Raw genomic sequence first — 26,013 nt, 5'->3', positions numbered from 1 at the left:
TACCTGCACCATCCCAATATCTGTTACCTGCACCATCCCAATATCTGTTACCTGCAACATCCCAATATCTGTTACCTGCACCGCCCCAATATCTGTTACCTGCAACATCCCAATATCTGTTACCTGCAGCGCCCCAATATCTGTTACCTGCAACATCCCATAATCTGTTACCTGCAGCATCCCAATATCTGTTACCTGCAGCATCCCAATATCTGTTACCTGCACCATCCCAATATCTGTTACCTGCACCATCCCAATATCTGTTACCTGCAGCATCCCAATATCTGTTACCTGCAGCATCCCAATATCTGTTACCTGCACCATCCCAATATCTGTTACCTGCACCATCCCAATATCTGTTACCTGCAGCATCCCAATATCTGTTACCTGCACCATCCCAATATCTGTTACCTGCACCATCCCAATATCTGTTACCTGCAGCATCCCAATATCTGTTACCTGCACCATCCCAATATCTGTTACCTGCACCATCCCAATATCTGTTACCTGCACCATCCCAATATCTGTTACCTGCACCATCCCAATATCTGTTACCTGCACCATCCCAATATCTGTTACCTGCACCATCCCAATATCTGTTACCTGCACCATCCCAATACCTGGCATCTGTAGCATCCCAATATCTGTTACCTGCACCATCCCAATATCTGTTACCTGCAGCGCCCCAATATCTGTTACCTGCAGCGCCCCAATATCTGTTACCTGCAGCGCCCCAATATCTGTTACCTGCAGCGCCCCAATATCTGTTACCTGCAGCGCCCCAATATCTGTTACCTGCAGCGCCCCAATATCTGTTACCTGCAGCGCCCCAATATCTGTTACCTGCAGCGCCCCAATATCTGTTACCTGCAGCGCCCCAATATCTGTTACCTGCAGCATCACATTATCTGGTATCTGCAGCATCCCAATATCTGTTACCTGCACCATCCCAATATCTGTTACCTGCACCATCCCAATATCTGTTACCTGCACCATCCCAATATCTGTTACCTGCAGCGCCCCAATATCTGTTACCTGCAGCGCCCCAATATCTGTTACCTGCAGCGCCCCAATATCTGTTACCTGCACCATCCCAATATCTGTTACCTGCAGCGCCCCAATATCTGTTACCTGCAGCGCCCCAATATCTGTTACCTGCAGCGCCCCAATATCTGTTACCTGCAGCGCCCCAATATCTGTTACCTGCAGCGCCCCAATATCTGTTACCTGCAGCATCACATTATCTGGTATCTGCAGCATCCCAATATCTGTTACCTGCACCATCCCAATATCTGTTACCTGCACCATCCCAATATCTGTTACCTGCACCATCCCAATATCTGTTACCTGCAACATCCCATAATCTGTTACCTGCAGCATCCCAATATCTGTTATCTGTAGCATCCCAATATCTGTTACCTGCACCATCCCAATATCTGTTACCTGCACCATCCCAATATCTGTTACCTGCAGCATCCCAATATCTGTTACCTGCAGCATCACATTATCTGGTATCTGCAGCATCCCAATATCTGTTACCTGCACCATCCCAATATCTGTTACCTGCACCATCCCAATATCTGTTACCTGCACCATCCCAATATCTGTTACCTGCAGCGCCCCAATATCTGTTACCTGCAGCGCCCCAATATCTGTTACCTGCAGCGCCCCAATATCTGTTACCTGCACCATCCCAATATCTGTTACCTGCAGCGCCCCAATATCTGTTACCTGCAGCGCCCCAATATCTGTTACCTGCAGCGCCCCAATATCTGTTACCTGCAGCGCCCCAATATCTGTTACCTGCAGCATCACATTATCTGGTATCTGCAGCATCCCAATATCTGTTACCTGCACCATCCCAATATCTGTTACCTGCACCATCCCAATATCTGTTACCTGCACCATCCCAATATCTGTTACCTGCAACATCCCATAATCTGTTACCTGCAGCATCCCAATATCTGTTATCTGTAGCATCCCAATATCTGTTACCTGCACCATCCCAATATCTGTTACCTGCACCATCCCAATATCTGTTACCTGCAGCATCCCAATATCTGTTACCTGCACCATCCCAATATCTGTTACCTGCACCATCCCAATATCTGTTACCTGCACCATCCCAATATCTGTTACCTGCACCATCCCAATATCTGTTACCTGCACCATCCCAATATCTGTTACCTGCAACATCCCATAATCTGTTACCTGCAGCATCCCAATATCTGTTATCTGTAGCATCCCAATATCTGTTACCTGCACCATCCCAATATCTGTTACCTGCACCATCCCAATATCTGTTACCTGCAGCATCCCAATATCTGTTACCTGCACCATCCCAATATCTGTTACCTGCACCATCCCAATATCTGTTACCTGCAGCATCCCAATATCTGTAACCTGCAGCATCCCAATATCTGTAACCTGCAGCATCCCAATATCTGTAACCTGCAGCATCCCAATATCTGTTATCTGTAGCATCCCAATATCTGTTACCTGCACCATCCCAATACCTGGCATCTGTAGCATCCCAATATCTGTTACCTGCACCATCCCAATATCTGTTACCTGCAGCGCCCCAATATCTGTTACCTGCAGCGCCCCAATATCTGTTACCTGCAGCGCCCCAATATCTGTTACCTGCAGCGCCCCAATATCTGTTACCTGCAGCGCCTCAATATCTGTTATCTGCAGCATCCCAATATCTGTTACCTGCACCATCCCAATATCTGTTACCTGCAGCGCCCCAATATCTGTCACCTGCAGCATCCCAATATCTGTTACCTGCAACATCCCAATATCTGTTACCTGCAGCGCCCCAATATCTGTTACCTGCAACATCCCATAATCTGTTACCTGCAGCATCCCAATATCTGTTATCTGTAGCATCCCAATATCTGTTACCTGCACCATCCCAATATCTGTTACCTGCACCATCCCAATATCTGTTACCTGCAGCATCCCAATATCTGTTACCTGCACCATCCCAATATCTGTTACCTGCACCATCCCAATATCTGTTACCTGCACCATCCCAATATCTGTTACCTGCACCATCCCAATATCTGTTACCTGCACCATCCCAATACCTGGCATCTGTAGCATCCCAATATCTGTTACCTGCACCATCCCAATATCTGTTACCTGCACCATCCCAATATCTGTTACCTGCACCATCCCAATACCTGGCATCTGTAGCATCCCAATATCTGTTACCTGCACCATCCCAATATCTGTTACCTGCAGCGCCCCAATATCTGTTACCTGCAGCGCCCCAATATCTGTTACCTGCAGCGCCCCAATATCTGTTACCTGCAGCGCCCCAATATCTGTTACCTGCAGCGCCCCAATATCTGTTACCTGCAGCGCCCCAATATCTGTTACCTGCAGCGCCCCAATATCTGTTACCTGCAGCGCCCCAATATCTGTTACCTGCAGCGCCCCAATATCTGTTACCTGCAGCGCCCCAATATCTGTTACCTGCAGCATCACATTATCTGGTATCTGCAGCATCCCAATATCTGTTACCTGCACCATCCCAATATCTGTTACCTGCACCATCCCAATATCTGTTACCTGCACCATCCCAATATCTGTTACCTGCAGCGCCCCAATATCTGTTACATGCACCATCCCAATATCTGTTACCTGCAGCGCCCCAATATCTGTCACCTGCAGCATTCCTTATATCTGTTACCTGCAGCGCCCCAATATCTGTCACCTGCAGCATCCCAATATCTGTTACATGCACCATCCCAATATCTGTTACCTGCACCATCCCAATATCTGTTACCTGCACCATCCCAATATCTGTTACCTGCAGCATTCCAATATCTGTAACCTGCAGCATCCCAATATCTGTTACCTGCACCATCCCAATATCTGTTACCTGCAGCATCCCAATATCTGTAACCTGCAGCATCCCAATATCTGTAACCTGCAGCATCCCAATATCTGTTATCTGTAGCATCCCAATATCTGTTACCTGCACCATCCCAATACCTGGCATCTGTAGCATCCCAGTATCTGTTACCTGCACCATCCCAATATCTGTTACCTGCAGCGCCCCAATATCTGTTACCTGCAGCGCCCCAATATCTGTTACCTGCAGCGCCCCAATATCTGTTACCTGCAGCGCCCCAATATCTGTTACCTGCAGCGCCCCAATATCTGTTACCTGCAGCGCCCCAATATCTGTTACCTGCAGCGCCCCAATATCTGTTACCTGCAGCATCACATTATCTGGTATCTGCAGCATCCCAATATCTGTTACCTGCACCATCCCAATATCTGTTACCTGCAGCGCCCCAATATCTGTCACCTGCAGCATCCCAATATCTGTTACATGCACCATCCCAATATCTGTTACCTGCAGCGCCCCAATATCTGTCACCTGCAGCATTCTTTATATCTGTTACCTGCAGCGCCCCAATATCTGTCACCTGCAGCATCCCAATATCTGTTACCTGCACCATCCCAATATCTGTTACCTGCAACAACCCAATATCTGGTATCTGTAGCATCCCATTATCCGCTCAATAGTTGAAAAAGGTCCTTTATGTTTCGCTTTAGAAATCTTCTTTGCAATTACTGTAATAAGCAAAATTTATTTGTGTCATTTTTGTAGATGTGTAGAAATACAACTTTAAAGGCCATTGGTGCATTAGGTGCTCTGGGGGCGGGCCTTCAATCCTGAGTGCATTCATTTTGCTGTACGATGGAAGAGATCATAACAGGGAGAAGATCAGTGCCCAGTGCACAGGGTAGTGGTCTAAGTGCTCCAGGGAGCTGAAGGTCCACCCCCAGTGCACCGAGTCACTAATATAAAAGACTTTTAAGTTAGTTTCCTCCAAATCTACAAAGGTGACATAAATAATAAAGGTATAAAGTGTATCACTGTAATATGTTCTGTAACACGGGGGTGGCAGACGTTGGATATGATTGGGAAAGGTGAAAGACGCTAGTAAAGGTAAGATACCACGCTTCACCATAGGTCAGCTCGAAACGTACAATAGCAATGTTTAATGAGCCAAACAAACCCAGTAGACCGTACAGGGGCCCCTGAACCAGTCCCCTGAGGGTGAAGGAACGTCTATCAGACTCCTGCCGTACTGCATCTGGTTTTCTCATGTCTATCTACGACGTTCCATCTTACTTTGTGCCTCGTTCTAAGGCCACGTGAAGACTAATGTGAAGGCCACGTGTTGTTCCCATTAACACACTGTTTATTTACACAGGACTCGCTGGTTTTTGTTGATTCACATTGCTTGTTTTTATTTTTCCTTTCTTCTCTTTGTTTAATTTTGAGCGGAAAGAAGAAGCTGCCGGAACAATCCGCAATCCTTACAAAAGAGAAGTCAAATAATTCTGCTCCTCTTCAAGGCCAAAAGGGAACCTGCCTCCATATAGGAACACAATACCAATCATAGCACAATGGAAGTAGGAAGATCAAAACTGGCAAGGTGACACATTTGGTTGCGAGCTCCATTGGCGTCCGTTCACATTCGTTTTAAATATGTGACCCCAAAAAGATTTTGATCCGCGCTGTATTGCACCCCCTTGTTCTACTGCCCCACCTGCTCTGTGAAAATGCCCCCTCCTCCTTCTCTGCCACTCACAGAACCAGCTCCCTATAGACCCCATTACCTTCCCCAGTGCTATCAGTGTTGGTGCAGCCTGCAGGACCTTTGGTGACATCATCCTCACAGTTTAGAGTCCTGAAAGGTCCCTGTTAGTATTATCTCTTCAGTAACCAGAAACAGACATGGGCACAGGTAACAGACATGGGCACAGGTAACAGACATGGGCACAGGTAACAGACATGGGCACAGGTAACAGACATGGGTACAGGTAACAGACATGGGTACAGGTAACAGACATGGGTACAGGTAACAGACATGGGCACAGGTAACAGACATGGGCACAGGTAACAGACATGGGCACAGGTAACAGACATGGGTACAGGTAACAGACATGGGTACAGGTAACAGACATGGGTACAGGTAACAGACATCGGCACAGGTAACAGACATGGGCACAGGTAACAGACATGGGTACAGGTAACAGACATGGGCACAGGTAACAGACATGGGTACAGGTAACAGACATGGGTACAGGTAACAGACAAGGGTACAGGTAACAGACATGGGTACAGGTAACAGACATGGGCACAGGTAACAGACATGGGTACAGGTAACAGACATGGGTACAGGTAACAGACAAGGGTACAGGTAACAGACATGGGTACAGGTAACAGACATGGGCACAGGTAACAGACATGGGTACAGGTAACAGACATGGGTACAGGTAACAGACATGGGCACAGGTAACAGACATGGGCACAGGTAACAGACATGGGCACAGGTAACAGACATGGGCACAGGTAACAGACATGGGCACAGGTAACAGACATGGGTACAGGTAACAGACATGGGTACAGGTAACAGACATGGGTACAGGTAACAGACATGGGTACAGGTAACAGACATGGGCACAGGTAACAGACATGGGTACAGGTAACAGACAAGGATACAGGTAACAGACATGGGTACAGGTAACAGACATGGGCACAGGTAACAGACATGGGTACAGGTAACAGACATGGGTACAGGTAACAGACATGGATACAGGTAACAGACATGGGTACAGGTAACAGACATGGGCACAGGTAACAGACATGGGCACAGGTAACAGACATGGGTACAGGTAACAGACATGGGTACAGGTAACAGACATGGATACAGGTAACAGACATGGGTACAGGTAACAGACATGGGCACAGGTAACAGACATGGGTACAGGTAACAGACATGGGCACAGGTAACAGACATGGGCACAGGTAATAGACATGGGTACAGGTAACAGACATGGGTACAGGTAACAGACATGGGTACAGGTAATAGACATGGGCACAGGTAACAGACATGGGTACAGGTAACAGACATGGGCACAGGTAACAGACATGGGTACAGGTAACAGACATGGGCACAGGTAACAGACATGGGCACAGGTAATAGACATGGGTACAGGTAACAGACATGGGTACAGGTAACAGACATGGGTACAGGTAATAGACATTGGTAACCATTCCAGCAATAGCAGATTTTGACTCTACTTCTAGGACTACCTTGCATAGCTTAAAAAAAAGAATATAAATGCTGGGGTGTCACTTTAAGCTCTCTCCTTGGATAATGCACCTACCTGTTTTATCCACAGTCTACATCCATCACCTAGTCTGAGGAGCACAACCTGGGGGCATCCGTACAACAGGGTTCAAACCCCATCATCCCTCTCTCACACACACCTCCCTGTTTCCCTAGCTATCTTGTGACCTACTAGCCCTATCTATCTACCTACCTCACGCACCCCCCGCAATCATACTTACCTGGCTTCTGGTCCTGTCGGCATCCTCCTCTATGGATTTCTTGCACATGCGTGGTATGCACCCTTTGCTTTTGCAGGTGACTGTACAATAAAGCTCTACTGCACAGGACAGAAGAATGAAGATGGGTAAGTAAGTAAGGGACAGGGGTGGGGGAATTTTGGTGACTCTTCATTTCCGGAAATGCATAAACGGTACGACGCCGAATCATTACAAAATGCACCCGGGGCAGTCGCTTGACCGTCCCAGGTAGGTGAATATAGATTTTTTTTCTTTAATTAAAGTCAATTAGAATTCAGGCGCATGGAGGGGTTTAAGTTTAGGGATTGATTTTCTATTTATCCGGGACAACCCCTTAACAGACAGTCTATCATGTTCCTGGCATCAGTCTAGGCCTACACGAGGAGCCATAGTCAAAGTTTGACGCTGAAAGAAGGGGAAGCCGGGGCTGCAAGGGTGTGAGGAAACTGGTGGGCACACCCCCGCAGAACGTCAGGAGAGTCATCCCACAAGGACTCAACACCCTGAACGATCCTGCAACAAACATGAACATGCAGTCATTACAGCCCGGACAGAGTCCCACCTTAAAAGCACTGACTGTACAGATGGTCTAGACTGAGTATGTGTGAACAGCATCTTAACCACAACCAATGGCTGACCTCGAATTCACAAAAGAACAATACAGGTTAAGCTTTAAATACTCGACTCGGCAGGGCTCACAGAGCAGATGAGATTTGCCAGATACCTGCTAATACACATCATTTACAAAATACCATTTAACGTACAACGCCACAAAAGGAAATGCTGGTAACGGCCGGGACGGCTCCGGCAGCATGTGGTTTTAATAGTTTAATTGCTCCGGCTATTTATTACTGTTTCACAGGAAGGAAATGTTTGTAGTTCGACTTTCAAAGTAATTGTTTTTGTGCGAGCTCAGATATGCATGAGCCGGCCCTCAGTCCTAGCGGCCGGCACTCATTACATGACATTGGCACGACTTAAAGCAAACCAGCGCAGTTTTCTAAACCGACTTTAAAACAAACCCTGATTTTAGAATAGGTGTCTCCTAAAAGTCATGGTGCTGTCAGTATCCGCGCGTGGTTAGCGGGAGGCAATGGTAGAAAACAAGGCGATTGGCATAAACTGTAGGGAGGGGCCATAGACGGATTCATGGGGCGCACATGGCAAATGTCAATATCTACAGAGAGGGATTTCTAAGGTGGTCGTTCTATTCGGGAATATGGCGCAGGCAACGGAACCATCCAAAAAATTGTGATTCTACAATCTTGGGCATCCTAAACCTGATGTCTGTTCCTTGAAGAGAGTCTGCCACCAGAATCCAGCTCACTGATAGGTTCAATGGTGTTCCCACTTGTGACTCTGTGCCTCCATTGCTGAGAGGTCACCGTTTCTGTCAATATGCAAATGAGCTACTTGAAACAACAAGGGTGTTATTGTTGCTCTAAAAGAGATCAACAGAAATGTCTTCATTGCCCCAAGAGCTAATTTGCATATTGATAAAAATATTGACACACTAACATTCAGTTAGTATTCAGTCCCCTGTGCTGCCTGAATACTCTGCAGCGATGCCTCCATTTTTACAGCTGCACCCTCTGTGTAGCCTGCGTTCGAAATCTAAATTCCGCGCATGCGCAGTCAGTTCTGCCATCAGGCAGAGCCGACCGCGCATGTCTGTTTGGACATTTTACTGTGGTCGCTTAGAGGAACAGTACGCTTGTGTAAGTGGCCACAGTAAAACGGCCGAGCAGACATGCGCAGTCGGCTCTGCCCGAAGCCTGATGGCAAACCCGACTGCGCATGTGCAGAATTTGAATTCCAAACACAGGCTTGCTGGAAGAAGACCGCACAAAGGACGCGGCAGAGAGGTGTGGCTGTAGAAGATTGAGGCGTCACTGGACAGTCTTCAAGTAGCACAGGGGACGCCCCCTGTGTTGTCTGGAGACTCATTTGCATACCAGGAAAAAACGGTATATCAATGGAACGGCGGTGCAGAGCCGAATATGGGATGAATAGTCTTTCTTAAGGCTATTCTGACGTGATATCTGAAAAAGGAATTCTAATGATAGAATCCCTTTAAGGGATCTGTCACAGGTCCCTTTAAGTGCATCTAAACCACATGTTCTCTCCTACCACGAATGCATTAGCTTATGCACATTATACAACTTATTGCATTTATATGACTGCAACCTTTTACCGCCTAAAAGTCATCGTGCACCCTAAAGGTAGTATTGCTAGCAATGTACAGTATAACAAGGAGGCGGGCCAGTGCAAAATAACATTACAAGCTAAGAATGGAAACTTACAAAAAACAAAGTACACAAATAGCAATAATCTATGTTCCTATAGTATGGCGCTCGGCTTGTGTTGTGCTATAGAGGAGCTCAGTGTTGGGCATACTCCCATAACACGTCTGCCGTGCGGGCCCCTTCCTGCAGAACAATGCGATAGGCTGCCAGTCCACATTCCTGACCTTTACTGATTAAAGTGGACCTGTCACAATTAATTAACATGTTCCTCTCCTCCAGCACATCAAACCACCAAGAAAACATGCCAGCCACAAGACCTAGGAGAAAGATTCATCACGTATTATGGTCAGAAGGAATAATAGGGACCATACCGATGCGTCTTGTTCTCAGGTTAAGACCACAAAGACGATGAAGATCCTCAATACACTGCAAGACTAGAAGATCCTGTAACGTTTACCTGTCCTAGCAAAGTGACCCATTCATTTCTATGGCCCCATATATAGGATTGTGTATTTTCACATTCCAGTGTATGGGGCCATGAGTCGAGGATTTACACCTCCATGACCACTACATCGGTGCCAGTGAAATGTCATTGCTCCCATGCAGAATATGTTGAGTCGTAGTTTTTGATCCCCATTTGCTCCCTAACCACAACCAATCATGAGAATTAGATTGTTTATCACCCCGGTATGATCGCGCCTGTCCGATATAGTACATCGCCTGTGCATGCATTACACTGCTATCTCCATTGGCTATCTCTGGCGGTTTTTGTTGCCCATACTGAAGTTGAGGTTTTTGATATTCCATTCATAGCGCTACCTTACATGCGTCGTGTCTTTCACCTACCTGATTGACGTGATTCAATTTATCAATGATCTGGTTGATGACGGGTTCGGCGCTCCTCGCCTTTCCTTCTTGGTTGCTTGTTTGAACCTTGAAGCCATTTTTCGCTGTATGGGGCTGGAACCTGTAATTTAGAAAACCAATGGATTACAAAGGTGTTAGGACTGGTCTGTGCCATCAAATACGGAAAGCTGTAGAGGATATAGGGGGACGTCGGGTCTAATTGTGTAATGACGAGTCCCAAAGACAGGGTGCAGTACGGGGGTCGCATTTGGTTTGCTTTACCATTTCTCTTTATAGATACAATTCATGCATTTTATTTAGAAATCTGCAAAATAAACTTTGTACAAACAAGCAACAAATTGAAGTAGTCTCAGCACGCCGGATGATACGTTTTCTTAAAAAAATTTCCAAATTTTATTGTGGAGACATGCTCCAAGTTAAAAATATATATATATTGTTCTTGGAAAAGCAGTTGATGGATATGTCCTTGTGCAGACGGGACAGAAGGACGAATAAGCCTACGCGTTTCGAGGATATAACCCCTTAGTAACTTGGAGCATGTCTCCACAATAAAATTTGGAAATTTTTTTAAGAAAACGTATCATCCGGCGTGCTGAGACTACTTCAATTTGTTGCTTCTATTGTGTCTGTGCCGGACATGACGTCCCGGGCATCCGGATGACTACAAGCACCTACTACTCCTGCATTAACAGTAAGAGACATTTATCATTTTTGTAATACGGGCTGAGACAAATTTTTCTTCTTTGCATATATTTGTACAAACAAGGTCAAAGCTGAAATAAAATATCCAAGGGTGTAGCGCAATCCTCTCTTCTATAATCCAGTCCTACAAGTACATGCACCAATTTATACATTTAGTGGACTGATGCAGAGGTGGACACAGTTGCAAAAAAAGAGATATCCATTTTATATATACACAACTATATGGGGTCCCGCTGGCGCTGTGGCTCAGAGGTGGGAACCATTTTGCATGTTTTTTGGGATTGTGCAAGCCTGCGGGACTTCTGGGACGGGGTGCATAGGGTGCTTTGTCAGGTCTCTCAGTCCCCTCTCCCTTCCACCCCGGCCTTCTTTTTGCTCCACCTCTCGGATTTTCCTCTTTGTACCTACCGTACGTCCTCCCTGAGACACCCTGCTCAATGCAGCCAGGACCTGTATACCAACTTTGTGGAAATCTTCCAACCCCCCTTCCCTTTGTGGATATTAGGGCTATGGAGGATCTCATTGCTTCTCTTCAAGACGCGCATGCAGCCTATATGGACGCCTGGATGCCTTAGCTCCTTTTCCAGGTGCCCAGTCATACAGAGACCTGGTTGGTTGAGGTTCCCTGGCGGACAGTGGGTTGGTCATGGGCGCTAGAGTTCTAAGCCCCTCCCTTCTTTCCTTCCCCCTTTTTTTTTTTTTCTTTTCCCCTCTTCTTCCCTCTCCCTCTCTCTACCGCTTCTGTTTGATTTTAGTCTTTGATTTTGACCATCATGGTTTGTTCCGTCCGGTGCACATCTGCGTATGAGTTTCAGTTCGGGGAGACTTCCGAACGGAAACCTAATCCACATAGGATGAATGATAATACCTCTATGACTCTAAGGCACCTTAGGGGTTAATGATCACACTCCTCTGGTGTAGAGGTTAACAATATGGCGGTATTGAGGATATCCATTGTGGTCCAGGACAGCGCCAATAGTAATCTCCATACCGGTCAACAGCTTCTGAGATTTACTTGGTAGTATTTTTGTGCACACGTTTGGCTCACAGTTTCGGTCTACTACACATAGCATTCATGATAACATGATTTGTTTTGGTTTTTTTATCTACAACTTGTGCAACCAAGCAAGGCTCGTGCCCTACAATACCGGTCGTCTGTGCCAAGTAAGCTAGCCGGCTCCATAACTTATTGTCTACACATCTTTAATTCCCTCACACAGGCGTGCTGAGCTCCTCTTTTATGTGTAACACACAACATCTCTCAGATGCCTCGAGTTCTTTCTTAGAAGGTTATGAACACACCCCGGCTTCATGAATGTGCTTTACGCCGTGCGGGGCCATGTTCTTACACTGCCATCTAGCGGACCCTGGAAGGAATTTTTCCAAGCTGGTTTTAAGTTATGACTACAGGTTATACCAAAGCCACCCGCTGGAATTAACCTTTTTTTTCCTTCCTACCATGCTAAGGGAATTTTTTTACAATTTGAGGTTCAACAGGATAGCAGTAGGTATGCAGAGGTTGTACACGCACTACAACCTGCAGCAATCCCGAAAAGCTGACCAGTGTAATATAAGTCTGACATGACACGGCAGTCAATCCTAATATAAGGCATCAGTCATGACAAGCCTACTATCATGAAGGATACCACGCAGAAGTCATGACAAGTTCCCTTATATACGTAAGCAAGACCTTACGCCGTTACCAGAAATGGACATTTTAGTTGCAATTATCGATACATTTTCTACAGCGACTTCAGTAAGAAATTCTAAAAATATCCGCAAGGGCAACAATCCGAACTTAGACTTGACATCTCCCACCATAAAGAATGTTGTATATTATTGTTATTTGGACAGATGCAGATACAATGTTATTGTAAGATTAGCGGAAGATTTGGCAACGTCTCCGGCATAGCTCAGAAATTAGAAACTGACGTTTTCCCATAGACTTGTTGAGGTTTAACTGCATTTTTGGTGAACTTCCAAATGGGATGAAAGCCAACACTACTAGTTACTAGAACAGAAAAAAACATATGGTTTGGTGGGAATATATGGAATGTGGAATAGTCGTGTGCACCCCGGAAGTCCGGAAGAGGAGGAATATCATGTTAATCTTAAAGAACATGAAGTTACTGTTTGACTTTTTTTGAGCTAAGTGATACAACTTGTATGATCCACTTAGTGGCCGACCCCAAATATAACAAACCACCAACTATGGGACAAGTTTATCATTTAATCCGCACCAGTTTTCTGAAATAGAAGAATGATATTTATGGACAAGTTTGGAAGAAGGTTCTCTCTTGCACCAAATGGGCGCCACAAGTCCCAATCCGCAGCTTGAACTATGCCGGTTCCTACCCGCTGAAGGTTTCTATTTCGACACCAGAAAGTCCAATAGATTTACAAAAAGGCTGCAATTTCTTCAAAAATCTCTGATTTCCTGCACCAAACTGGTGTACGATATGCCAGTCTTAATAAAATTGCTCCTTGTACAAATTGTAATATGCCAATTTGTTGGAATAGTTGTACAAAATTTTGGAAACCATTGATAAACTTACAAATTTTGACACATTTTCATTTGTAAATCCACCCCAATGTGTATTAGGGCGGGTTCACATCTGCGCTCGGTCTACGCTTTAGCCAATGCAGCGAGTTTCTGTCTTCTGCCACGAGAAACTGGGCAGGGGACGGAAACCCATCAGTCAGTTTTCAAACCCATTCGCTTGAATAGGTTTGCAAAGTGACCGTCCGTGAGCGTCTTCTGCCTGTCCGCGGCGAAATCGTTTTTTTAACTGGACACAAAGTCATACATGTTCGACTGTATCCGGCTAAAAACACTGGTTTTGCCGCGGACAGGCAGGAGACGCACACGGGTGGTCACTTTGCAAACCCATTCAAGTGAATGGGTTTGAAAACTGAGCGTCGGGTTTCCTTCCCCTGAACAGTTTCTCGGGACAGAAGAGGAAAACCCATCGGATTGGCTTAAGCGGAGACTGGGCGCAGATGTGAACCCGCCCTTTGTAAGTGAATGTTCCTTCGGTCATGTAGTGGGTCACAAGTAGAGTTGAGCGATCGTGTTCGGAAAAGATCGGATTCCGATCGGCAATCGAGAAAATTTCACAATCGCATCAGAATTCCGAACACGATGTTTTTAGGTGGGATCGAGATCGGTGATTATTTCCCACAATGCTTTGCTACTGGCCAAGCATTGTGGGAAAAGCTAACAATGTTAGCCTTCACACTGAGTATACGCTCCACTCATTGTGAGCGGAGTGTATACTCAGTGTGAAGGCTCCACTGCGGTTCCGTAGGAATGAATGGAAGCAGCCAGTACACAGCCTTAACCCCCTGCGCGCTGGCTGTGTGCATTCATTCTAATGGGAGACTAGCTAACATCTCTAGTAGCTACTTACCTGCAGAGATGGCTGGTCCGGTGCCCGGTGTTCTCGTTCTTCTTCGCCTCGCTGCCCCTGCCTCCCAGGTTAGTGTTAAAGAGCTAGGAAGAAGGCGGGGCTTGTGGCTTAGGAGAGCGTGGGTGGGTACAGGGCGGGGAGACGTGACATCTCTCCTCCCAGTACCCGCCCACACTCTCCTAACCTGGGAGGCAGGTGGCAGCGAGGCAAAGAAGAACGAGAACACCGGGCACCAGACCAGCCATCTCTGCAGGTAAGTGGACACCAGGGGGACTAAGCAGCCAGAGGATTAATAAAAAATCACTACACAGCGTGGATTCTAACAATTAAAGCGTTCACTTGTTAGATTCCATGCTGTATAGTGAATAGGATTGTTTTTAAAATCCGATCTCCGATGAGTAAAAAAATCCCATTGACTTGCATTGGAATCAGAATTGGGATCGAGATCGAGTTTGAATGAAAAATGATCGGAAATCGGTTTTCAAAATCGATCCTGGAAAAAAGTCAAGATCGGCTCAACCCTAGTCACAAGTTTTAGATTTGACAGAGGTTTTGGCTAATATTCTGTGCCAAAATGTGAATCAAATCCAATAGCGCTCTGCTAATCCTATGGCCTGTAGATATATAATCTTTCCCATTCTCTCTACTCACTTACAATATCAATTCTCCAGGAGCAATCTTCCTCCATGGCTCTGCTTTTCGTTAACTACATCATCAGAACAACTTGTTAGGAGACTCTGGAACATGTTATTGGAGCTTTCACACTTTCCTTCCATATTGTCTAATACAGGGAAAAATTCTGCACCTTAAAGGAGAACGTCAGGAGATCTGTGCATGCTTTTCTGATTATCCAGGGCTTAAATCATCAAGCTTGTCCCTGCAGATCATGCATGTATAATGAGATCCTACACAAACGCCCATGACCTTCCAGTGCACATGTGCGTCTCGCTTTCATGTGCAAAGGACCATCAAATATCTACCATGTGTTGGGTAGAGTTTTTCTTTCTTTCACCCACATAGGCCAAGATTACTAGTTGGATCTGCAGTTACCAGAGCATATGGTGGACTCCCGACTTAGTTTCTGATTCAACATGAGATCACCGTTCTTTGGCATTGCAGAAGAAAACAAACTTCTAAAACGGAGAAGAACCAACTTGTGTTGTGCGATCTGAGATTTACAACCTAAGGAAAATCTAAAACCAGACTCTCCATCAAGATGTATGCAATAATGTGACAAGGTTCAAATAAAGAAAACTTTGTTCATGAAACTGCCAGATATTCCGTAGAGACCTAGGGCAAGGGTCTTAAACCAATGAGAAGAGTGGGCCAGTAAAAAGTGCGAAAATCCTCAAAAATCTCACATTCATTTCTCTTAGAGTTGAAGGTGGAATCCGCCAAACGATAGGTCAAGATGCTGAGAAAATCATCTAGAGCAAAAATCTGCAGGTGGAGTCCCACTGACTCTCCAAAACCCCAATTCCAAGTATGTACAGGAGCGGCGGGGGGAATGGAGAGGTGAGTAAGGAATCCTGGTCAGACAACCCCAATAATGGAGGGAGCAATAAGATAGCTCGGGCTCAGACCGGCCCATAGGTGAGCAGGTATCCCCCCCCCCAGTGGGCCCCTGACCCAGGTGGGCCCCTTGCTTACCCTGACATGGCACAGAACGCTCATCGTGCTTCATTCCAACCCTCCTATGCATCTGTGTCAATTGATATGTACCCAGTGGGTAAATTACTTAAGAAATTACCCAATTTATTTTTATATCTATAGATACGTTGGGTATGAGAAGACATTTAGGTGCAGAGTAAAACCAATCAGGATCCTTCCAACATGGACCCATCTTCTCAATCATCTCCCAATCATCTATGTGGGTGCCTATCCCTGGCTCGTAAAAGAAAAAGGGGCCCAAGTTCAAGGCAAGAGCCAGATAGACCATGAACAGGACCCCAGGACAGAAACAATCAGGGGCAAGGGCATATATACAGCATGTAGCTATATAGCGGGCCCCTAGAATGAATTTTATTGGAGGGCCCTTGGCAATACTGACTTTATTCCAGTCATTCCAATTCAATCATAGAGTCAAATAGCAGCCACCCTGATATATATAGACATAATATGTTACAGCTGCTACCCCCAGACTCAAAAAATCACCTCTGCGCCTTGGCAAGTTTCACGTCCTGCAATATACTTCCATGAGTGAATTGTACAGCCGTCCTCCTTTTAGCATAAGCTTGGCCCCTTAAACCCAGGAACCTTTACAGGCTCAGATTAGGAAGTGAATGTCAAATGCAATGCAACGCCTATAATTTCCCGTAATGTATACATAGCACATACTGAATGCAGAATTTAATCTTTACATCCCCTCTTGTGTTTTGCATCTTGGCCAAACACTATGTACAAATGTACGGAGATGCCGAGCGTGTCTAGAGGGCCACAAAGGACACCGAGCTGAATCATTTGCTTGATGGCTGAAAGGCCATAGCAGGATCCTGGAATTCTTTTCCATGTATGGGAATTTTGAGATTGCCATAAGTCTGGCTTCCATGTCCCCTCCCTTGGCAGAGAACATAGCACAAGTGATGATACGGATTCATTCTAACGTATAAAACATGCATCGGATCCAACGGGAATAAAACAAACGGGCTATTAATAAAAGGATCCACATTTATTATCACTGGTTTATTTGCAGCTCCGGAGTCTGATCCTTAAACTAGATTTTCATTCCGAGATCAAAGTGACTATTCCGGCCCCGGTGCCAATTAGAAAGCAATGCATTTGTTTACCTAAGGCATGCAGGAATGTATTGACGTGGACGGTATACTAAATGCTGCACCCGCTCCCTGACTATTCCGAATACTTAGAAATGTCATGTTTCAAATTGGAGAGAGCACGCTCGGTGTCACCGCCGCTTTCATGTGCGAGTCCTTCAGCCACGCTCAGCACTGCTGGAGATAGAGTTATAGATCACAATCGCCCACTGACTCCATATTTCACAGGCCAGCTTCATCTAGGGCAGCATGCTGCCTGCCATGTGCCATGTTTCCGTCAGACTACAGATGTAAGTTCCCATTAGGAATGCCCTTGTCAGGCACCAACCAGTCTGAACGGCTATTTAACCATTTGCTATCCATATAGTGCAATGTATACAATGAGGCTCTCACGTGTGATAGATGGAGGCAGCTACTATCTAAGTAAATTATTTTTGTGCTATATACTCTACATATACTTTATGTAGTATGGCCTCTTCTCATTCAAAATGAATGCAAATTGCATCAGCACAAACCGAATATTCATTTCGGAGAACACTCACCTTAAATGGGTTCTCTGTTCCAAATAAATAGGCCTGTGCAAATGAATGGGAGTGCAAGTCCAACTAAAGAGGGTGCAAGCCCAGGGAAGCAGCAGCACAGGGGGGACAAGTACAGAGTTTACTATTGCACAGGATTCTGAGATTTTCTTAAGAATGTCAAGGAGCAGGACAATCCCTTTAACCACTCAAAATGAGATATTGTGTTTAATATAAAGTATTCTTCAAGTTGCACAAGTAAAGTCTTGCAGAACAATTGTTCTCCTACAGGATTGTTTCAGGGGACTTCATAGTCCTGCCTGAACCCCTGAAATCCCTACTATAGGTTGTGTAGTGTCCTGTGCAACTGCATTCAGTTTGGGAGCCGGCACTATAGGATCTCTATGGTCCTGAAGCTTACGGCCTCCAGAACAGATGCGTGCTCCATATATAGGAGTGTAATTAAAATGCAGGGGTTAAATAGATTCATAATTTAGCTTTATAGACATCTAATTCCTCAAATGAGCTATCACGTCCTGCTGGCACTCGCACCGCCTCAGTACTCGCCGCTCTATTAACCCTGACAGGTGGTTCCAGCCCAGTAGATTCCACCCTGTCATGGGGCAGGTCACATTTCCTTGACACGCTCTTGCCATTAATCTGAAGCCCAACTATGCATCCGTCTGTCCCAACCACCTGCTACATGACATGATGTCCGCGTGCAAAATACATTCTTATAAAGGAACCTAAAATGAACATACAAATTACAGCTAAAGAAAACGGGGCAGATGTACTATAGAAAGTGCACCGGTGCAATCTGTGCCAAAAACTGGGTGCTAGGTTTATGCTAGGTTCACATCTGCACTGGGTCCTCTGAACGATGGGGAGTTGGACTGCTGATACAGTGGTTATATATGGACACTGGCGGACCTCATTGGGTTTTCCTGCGAAATAAATTTTTGGCATATCCACAGGATGCACCAAAGATGCCTGATAGGTGCAGGTCCCACCTCTTGGATCGGGATGAATTCCTCAAAACCTCCAACCCCAGGACCTACGTGCTGTGTGCCTAAGTGCCAGGAAACGTGTGCCAGGAAGACTATCTGGCAGAGAAAGGGTTACATTGGGATCCTTCTAGGTGACAGCCTTGCTTTAGGCATGTTAGTGTCCCTTTAAGTGGGAACCGATGCAGTAATTGGGGTCACGCCGTAAGAAGTCAGCATGTCTGGACTATGTCTAGGTAACCTCGAAAAATGCAGAACACACTTTCTAATTCTGCTGAATCTCTCCTAAGGAGACGTCTCCCCTTGATTTAAGGAGGGCCAGTGACTTAGCCTGGGCGAGATTAAATTCTATTAAAATGATGTGAAAAATCAAAGATTAAATGCACATTAAAGTAGATGGAAAACATCCCTAAACTGATCCTGCAGCTGGACAAGTAGAGGTCACCCGCTACCCCGGGCCTGGCCATTCATATTAATGCATGCCTATCCTTGATGCATGAGTAATTTGTAAGAATGATCCGCCGACATCTTGACGTCCCGGTAGTGTTTTAGGTCAGCGTTGTAAGTGCAGGTTAATTAATACCTAAGGTTACTTACCGAGGAGACGCTGATCTATACGCCAGCTGCTCCTTCCCTAACAGTGCTGGGAATATATATATAGGACTCAGAGATGAGGAACGAAACGGAACTTACAAGTAAATGATTTCATTCTCGTCTCTGGATAATGTAACAGTCATTAAAAAGAAAGTTTCCTCCAATGCACTGAAGGTCACCGAGATCTGCATATCTGCATAATGCAGGGCGAGATTAACCCTGCCATCAAACATCGCAATCTAGACAAGGTCATGTGTAAGCCTGCGAGAGCGCTGCCTGTAGGTCTGCCCAGTGTCACAGGATTAGCAGAATTATTAGCATTATATTCTTAAAGAGAAAACTTCACTGAAAACTGCTGATGGCAAAGAATGAACCATTCCCGTGGTGGCCACTAGGTGTCAGGAAGGAGCTTATGTACTAAAGTAGAACAGCCCATAGACCGGGGAATCCAGATCCGCACATTGCACATCATCATTACCTCTCCACTATGTCCTGTCCGTTCCAGCAGGAGGTGTCATTTTCAGCGACCGTTGTATGACGACAGACGAGCGCAGGCAGACTGCCATAAAAATGGCTATAGGCTTTCAGCTTCATTATAAACTCCCTGCAAGAACAACAAACACAGATAGCCATGTCATATCAGCAGATGTCAGTGAGGCCGGTGACTTGTGTGGGCGTCTTGGTTTAGAATAATAAGTGTAGGGTGTTGTACACGTATAAGGGTTCATCCATATGCTGCTTGCTGCATGTTCCATGTGGACACCGAACGAAAACCACACGTACCCCATTATAGTCTATGGGGTCCACGTGTTTTCCCAGGTCACCGCTTTTCTATGCGTATAGGTTTCCGTTCAGGGGTACCCAAGTGGACTCTCCAAATGGAATGTGAACCGGGGGGTCAGTGAATTAAAACATTGATCATTTCATTGAGAGACTTCACTAGATAAATGTTATGGGGATAATGTCACTCCTTAAGGATAAACCACCTATTAGGTGTGTGGAGACTTATACAGCCATAGTCGCTCCACTGCAAGGGATCATGGGAGGAATATGCAAATCTGTCTCCCAAGATGTAAATAGGGAGACAGTGCCTCTGTTATGCTGCCCTCTATAGGAAGCACCCTGAACATCATGCCCGACTTTCCCAGAAGCCTCCTATAGAGGGCAGCATAACAGAGGCACTGTCTCCCTATTTGCATCTTGGGAGACAGATTTGCATATTCCTCCTATGATCCCTTACAGTGGAGCGACTATGGCTGTATAAGTCTCCACACACCTAATAGGTGGTCTCTCCATAAAGAGTGACATTATCCCCATAATCTGCTCTCTCAGCCTCTCACTTCTACCAAGTCATTTCTCTCTACGCTGCGCTGACGAGGTCCAACCAGACCGAAACGGCCATCCATAGCTGAGAAACTGACTTGGTAAAAATCCCACATTATGCAGTAAAGGCTTCTGGGAAAGTCGGGCATGACGTTCAGGGTGCTTCCTATAGAGGGCAGCATAACAGAGGCACTGTCTCCCTATTTGCATCTTGGGAGACAGATTTGCATATTCCTCCTATGATCCCTTACAGTGGAGCGACTATGGCTGTATAAGTCTCCACATACCTAATAGGTGGTCTCTCCATAAAGAGTGACATTATCCCCATAATCTGCTCTCTCAGCCTCTCACTTCTACCAAGTCAGTTCTCTCTACGCTGCGCTGACGAGGTCCAACCAGACCGAAACGGCCATCCATAGCTGAGAAACTGACTTGGTAAAAATCCCACATTATGCAGTAAAGGCTTCTGGGAAAGTCGGGCATGACGTTCAGGGTGCTTCCTATAGAGGGCAGCATAACAGAGGCACTGTCTCCCTATTTACATCTTGGGAGACAGATTTGCATATTCCTTCCTAGATACATTTTGACAACATGCACTGACTGATACATTGTAGCAAAATGGCAGGACATGACAGAGGAGACTGTGCTGGTGATTTATCTCACTCATACTCGATCGTCTAGACCAGATCCAATTGTGCCCGTCAGTCAGGTGTGACTAGGACTAGATCTGCACAGTTTTCAGCCTATGGTTGTAAACACCGATTTTTTTTCCCACCAACAAGCAGAGATTTTTTTTAAATAACGCTGTGTTTTTGTGAAAATCGCAGCATGTCAATGATCGCTGGTGTTTTCCATACAGGTATAATAGGGGCAGAAAATTTGCAATCTGGGACTTCAGCTTCAGGTTAAGGCGCCACGTTGCGGAAATGCAGATTTCTCTGTTGCAGATTTTGTTGCGGTTTTCTGAGCCAAAGCCAAGACTGGCTACAAATGGAATGGGAAATATATAGAAAGCTCTTATACATCTAACTTCTGCTCAATCTCGTCCTGGCTTTGACTCTGTGTTTCTGCAACGTGGGGCCCCAGCCTAAAAGTACTTTCTATTAAATTGGAGGGTTCTTTCTCCGTACACCCACCAATCACAGCCCTTCCAATCAGCGGATTGATGGGATACCAGGAGTCGGACACCCACCAATCTGACATTGATGACCTCCCTATCCCAAGGATAATAAAATCCCACAAAACATCTTGAGGCTGAGGCCCCATGTTGCAGAAACGCAGCTTTTTTTTGTTGCAGATTTTGTTGCAGTTTTTTGAGATAAAGCCAGGAATGGATTGAGCAGAAGGGAGAAGTATAAGGACTTTTTCTAGAGTTCCCATTCCTTTTGTTGTCTCAAAAAACTGCAACAAAATCTGCAGCAAAAATAGCAACATGGGGCCTCAGCCTACGAATGTAAGAATAATGGGTCGAATATCATAGGGGTCATGTTGAATGGGCGGTCACTTTGCAAACCCATTCACTTGAATGGATTTGAAAACTGACCGCTGGGTTTCCGTCTCCTGTCCAGTTTGTTGGGCAGAAGACGTAAACCTGCAAAGCGGAGATTGGGCGCAGGTGTGAACCCGCCCTTACCTAAAATGATAGATCTGCATCCTCAATATTCCTCTTTTATTGATCTCTATCTTCATTTTACCTTGGAATAGACTGGAATAACATTTGTACAATCTCCACATGATCTGTAAGACATCTCTTCCTATCTTAGAAGGTGACAAATAACAGTAAGGCTTCATGTACTTTGCCAAGTCCCCACCACCTTAGCTTTGCAGCTCGGAGTCCTGTGCGCTCCGTCCCCCTGACATATGGATTTGTCCATATGACATGACAAGGAATAATACGGGGAGACTTGTACTCACCTCCTTTTCCCAGACAGGGTTTCCTCATTGTCTGTATTAACCTTGAACACCTTCTTGCTGATATACGCGTCTCCTCCGCTCCGTACGGACCTGGACACTCGATGCTTTGATGTGCCACACAATTTATTCACCTTGAACAAAATACAGATACAAATATTCTTAAAAATGACGAAATGCAAATAATAAATCGCTACTTTGTCATTGTTGTTGTAGTTGTCCATTACAGACAGATGAGAGCAACGAACATTGCATACATGACCTTAGTGTGACTATACCTTTACGTGGTTGTCACTTGGCAGGATCAAGAAACCTCAAGATTCTCTATTGAACAGTAAACATTGTAACATTTTACCTAATTGTATCAAGACAATAATAAAAACACCAAATATTGAATTATTCTGCATTCCGAGATATCCAACACCGTGGCCAGTAGAGGTCGCTATAACACAACTATTGGAGATTTGACCATTTTCTTCTTAACCCTTCACCTGCTGTAAGCGACACCAGGGATCCGCAGCGTTTTTTTTTTTTTTCTTTTAATCTGCAGAGACTTATTTAGTGACAGGCGCAGATTATTGTGATATGACAAACGGCCGAGCCTGTAACCTAATGGAACTCCACCATTCATCTTGTACGGGTTCTTTTGGGAGTCGCAGATTAATCTATCTTTCTTGCAGATCTTACATCCATGAATATAAATGTACGGGTTACATACAGCGGAGCAGCGTGAAATGCTATTAGCCAGGTAGTGTTGGTGGCACAAACTCTGTCATTACTAGATTACATTATTCACTGCAGGCCGCACTTCAGTCCGGTTCCCATACATAATAGAGTCGTTCATAATTATTAGGGCAAAAGGACGGAAAGGAGAGACTTTGTAATAGGCAAAGCCATTAAACTTCATGAAAATTAAAAAACTGAAGCCGCAGGATGGAGGATACTGTGCTAAAGCCATTATTAATGGAGAGACACGACTCCTCTATAATAGCCCAAAGAATAGCTCAGTGAGAATCATTGTACCGAGACACCGGGGGAGACCATGCGCCCATCGCCGTCCCCGCAGCCCAAACAATATTACATTACAATAGACTTATAGAAATTCAATATCTGCCTATTGACACTACAATGGCTTGTCAATCATCCCGCTCTGAAAGGAAATTACATGAAAAGTTTTAACAATCTGCTCGTGTCCTGCGGAGTTCTGCCTGATGGATATCAATCCAAAGTGAAAAGGTAGCAGTCACATCGCCCCCCGCTCCTAGGTAAAGAATGGCGCCAAAGACGGTGATTAGGTTATGTTTTTATTACTGCAATATCGACGCCCCCATCCCAAAATGAAGGAATAGGAAATACTGGACCATTACAGAAGAAGAAACGTATAAATTCCGGACGTCGTGACTCCTACCGAGCCTCCGCAGCTTTAAGGGGAACATGTCACCAGTTCTGGAGACCCTAAACCAGCGGGATGTCCTGATGTTGGTATGGTTTAGGAAGATGACTCTACCGCGACATGATCGAGCAGGACACTGAATAAAACAGCGATGATGCGTTTTGGGCCAAACTGGGCGCTTTTTCAAGTGCAAGTAAACCAGTCGCGTCAGGCCAGATGCGTGACCTGCAGACACATCTGGCCCGATGTGACCTGTTTACATGCAGTTCGGCCTAAAACGCGTCGTGCTGTTTTATTCTACTGATCTCCACTTTGGGAACTGCGGTTCATGTTCTATCCTACTGCCAGCGAGCACAGATCTTTTAATACGGACCTTTGGTCCTCATCTTCTACCCGTTAACCCTTTAAATGCCTCGGTCAAACATGACCAAGGCATCCACTGGGGTACATGGGTGCAGTCATATTTTCGTGAGATTGTTGTCCTCTAGAATGAGATGAATAGAACTTTTATTGCCATAAGGGAGTGCAGAAGTTTAAGCTTTTCCCTGCAGTATCGTCTACAAGAATAATGGCGCCCAGTCACATGAATGTAGGAGCCACGTACCCCCATTAGAATAACTAGCGCCCTCCGTTCAGCAATATACGCTGGCGTTACCATTTTTTTTTTTTATTGCACAAAAGAATGTTTTTCTATACAAATTTTCCAGTAAAATCCATAGGATGATGGTGATGATGGAAGTCACTGTACGGCATCCCTATAACATAGGCGTCACCAACTTTCCCAGAATACAGCGTTAATGGAAACAGAGTGACTCAGATACAATTATATTCTGATTATAACAGTGCATAGAGATGGCGGTTCTATCTACAGACACACAGAAGGATCAGCAGGACGGTTCGCCACCGGCCATCTCTTTGTCGAAAGCTCTAGATCTCATTTGGTAAGAATAGGTTTATACATCCGCAATCCCATTAATCCTGATTGCATCTCGCAATAATCACTGCGTGTAAGTGACCTGATGATAATCTCCGCCATTGTAACTAAAAATGTTCGGAAATGTTAATAACGTGTGTCATTCCGCAAGCCATATTGCAATTGCCATCTCTACACAGAAGACTGTTCCAGCTGTCAGCATCCAAGATATATATATCTGCACTCCACTAGTTATTTTCTCCATTGCACAAACATCCAAGATATATCTATAGGTCTGAAAAAGGAATAGAATAAAAAGCAAAGCACAAAGCAAACCAACGTTATCACAGACATCCTATGACAGGTGACAGCAACGGACATTAATGGAGGCAGCCTAAGGCTAGGTTCTGGAGTCTCCATACCCGCCACAGATTCTGGCTAAAATCAGTATAGGTTTCAGTATAAAACTGGAGGAACCCCGACAGACCCCAGTTCAGTCCATGGGTAGCCACTTTTTTAGCAGATGAGCTCTCCGACTTTTGGGCTCCACGCAGATCCAAACAACGGAGAGACGAACCTTCTCCGTCTGCGTCCATTGCCACTGACTATAATGTAAAAAACATGGCGAACGTTGTCGTCTGTAACAAAACGAATATTACAGAAGAAAAAGTAAAAGATATGATAAAAGAAATACAGTATTCCACCAGATTTTCTACATTTGGGTAAATGCGGACACCCAACGGAGGCGTTACCATTAGGGATCGGAATAAATTGATTGAGCAAATTTCACGATCGGGATCGGCTGGGAAATGATCGGAAATCGGATTTTGAAATCTCAAGATCGGCTCCACCCTAAAAGTGACTTTTCCCATAGAGAAGCATTGACTAGGGTTGAGCAATCGGGAAAGATCAGATCCCGATCAAATTTCACAATCGCTGGAAAATCGGATTTTAAA

The 26,013-nt window shown here is 45.3% G+C and overlaps 1 protein-coding gene across 2 annotated transcripts in view; it reads right to left on the bottom strand.

Moving 5' to 3' along the window:
• GPC3 (glypican 3) overlaps window positions 1-26,013 on the bottom strand; it is a 225,485-nt gene that overhangs the window by 84,806 nt on the left and 114,666 nt on the right. For both annotated transcript variants that reach the window (XM_075259437.1, XM_075259438.1), the window contains exons 4-6: window positions 22,755-22,885; window positions 19,996-20,121; window positions 10,498-10,618 (exon numbers count right to left, since the gene is read on the bottom strand). In XM_075259437.1, coding sequence (XP_075115538.1) covers window positions 10,498-10,618; window positions 19,996-20,121; window positions 22,755-22,885 — 378 coding nt within the window. The remainder of the gene's footprint in view (window positions 1-10,497; window positions 10,619-19,995; window positions 20,122-22,754; window positions 22,886-26,013) is intronic.

Source organism: Leptodactylus fuscus, chromosome 11, assembly GCF_031893055.1.
Source record: "Leptodactylus fuscus isolate aLepFus1 chromosome 11, aLepFus1.hap2, whole genome shotgun sequence".
NCBI lineage: Eukaryota > Metazoa > Chordata > Amphibia > Anura > Leptodactylidae > Leptodactylus > Leptodactylus fuscus.
This window is presented reverse-complemented; position numbering and strand designations above follow the sequence as displayed.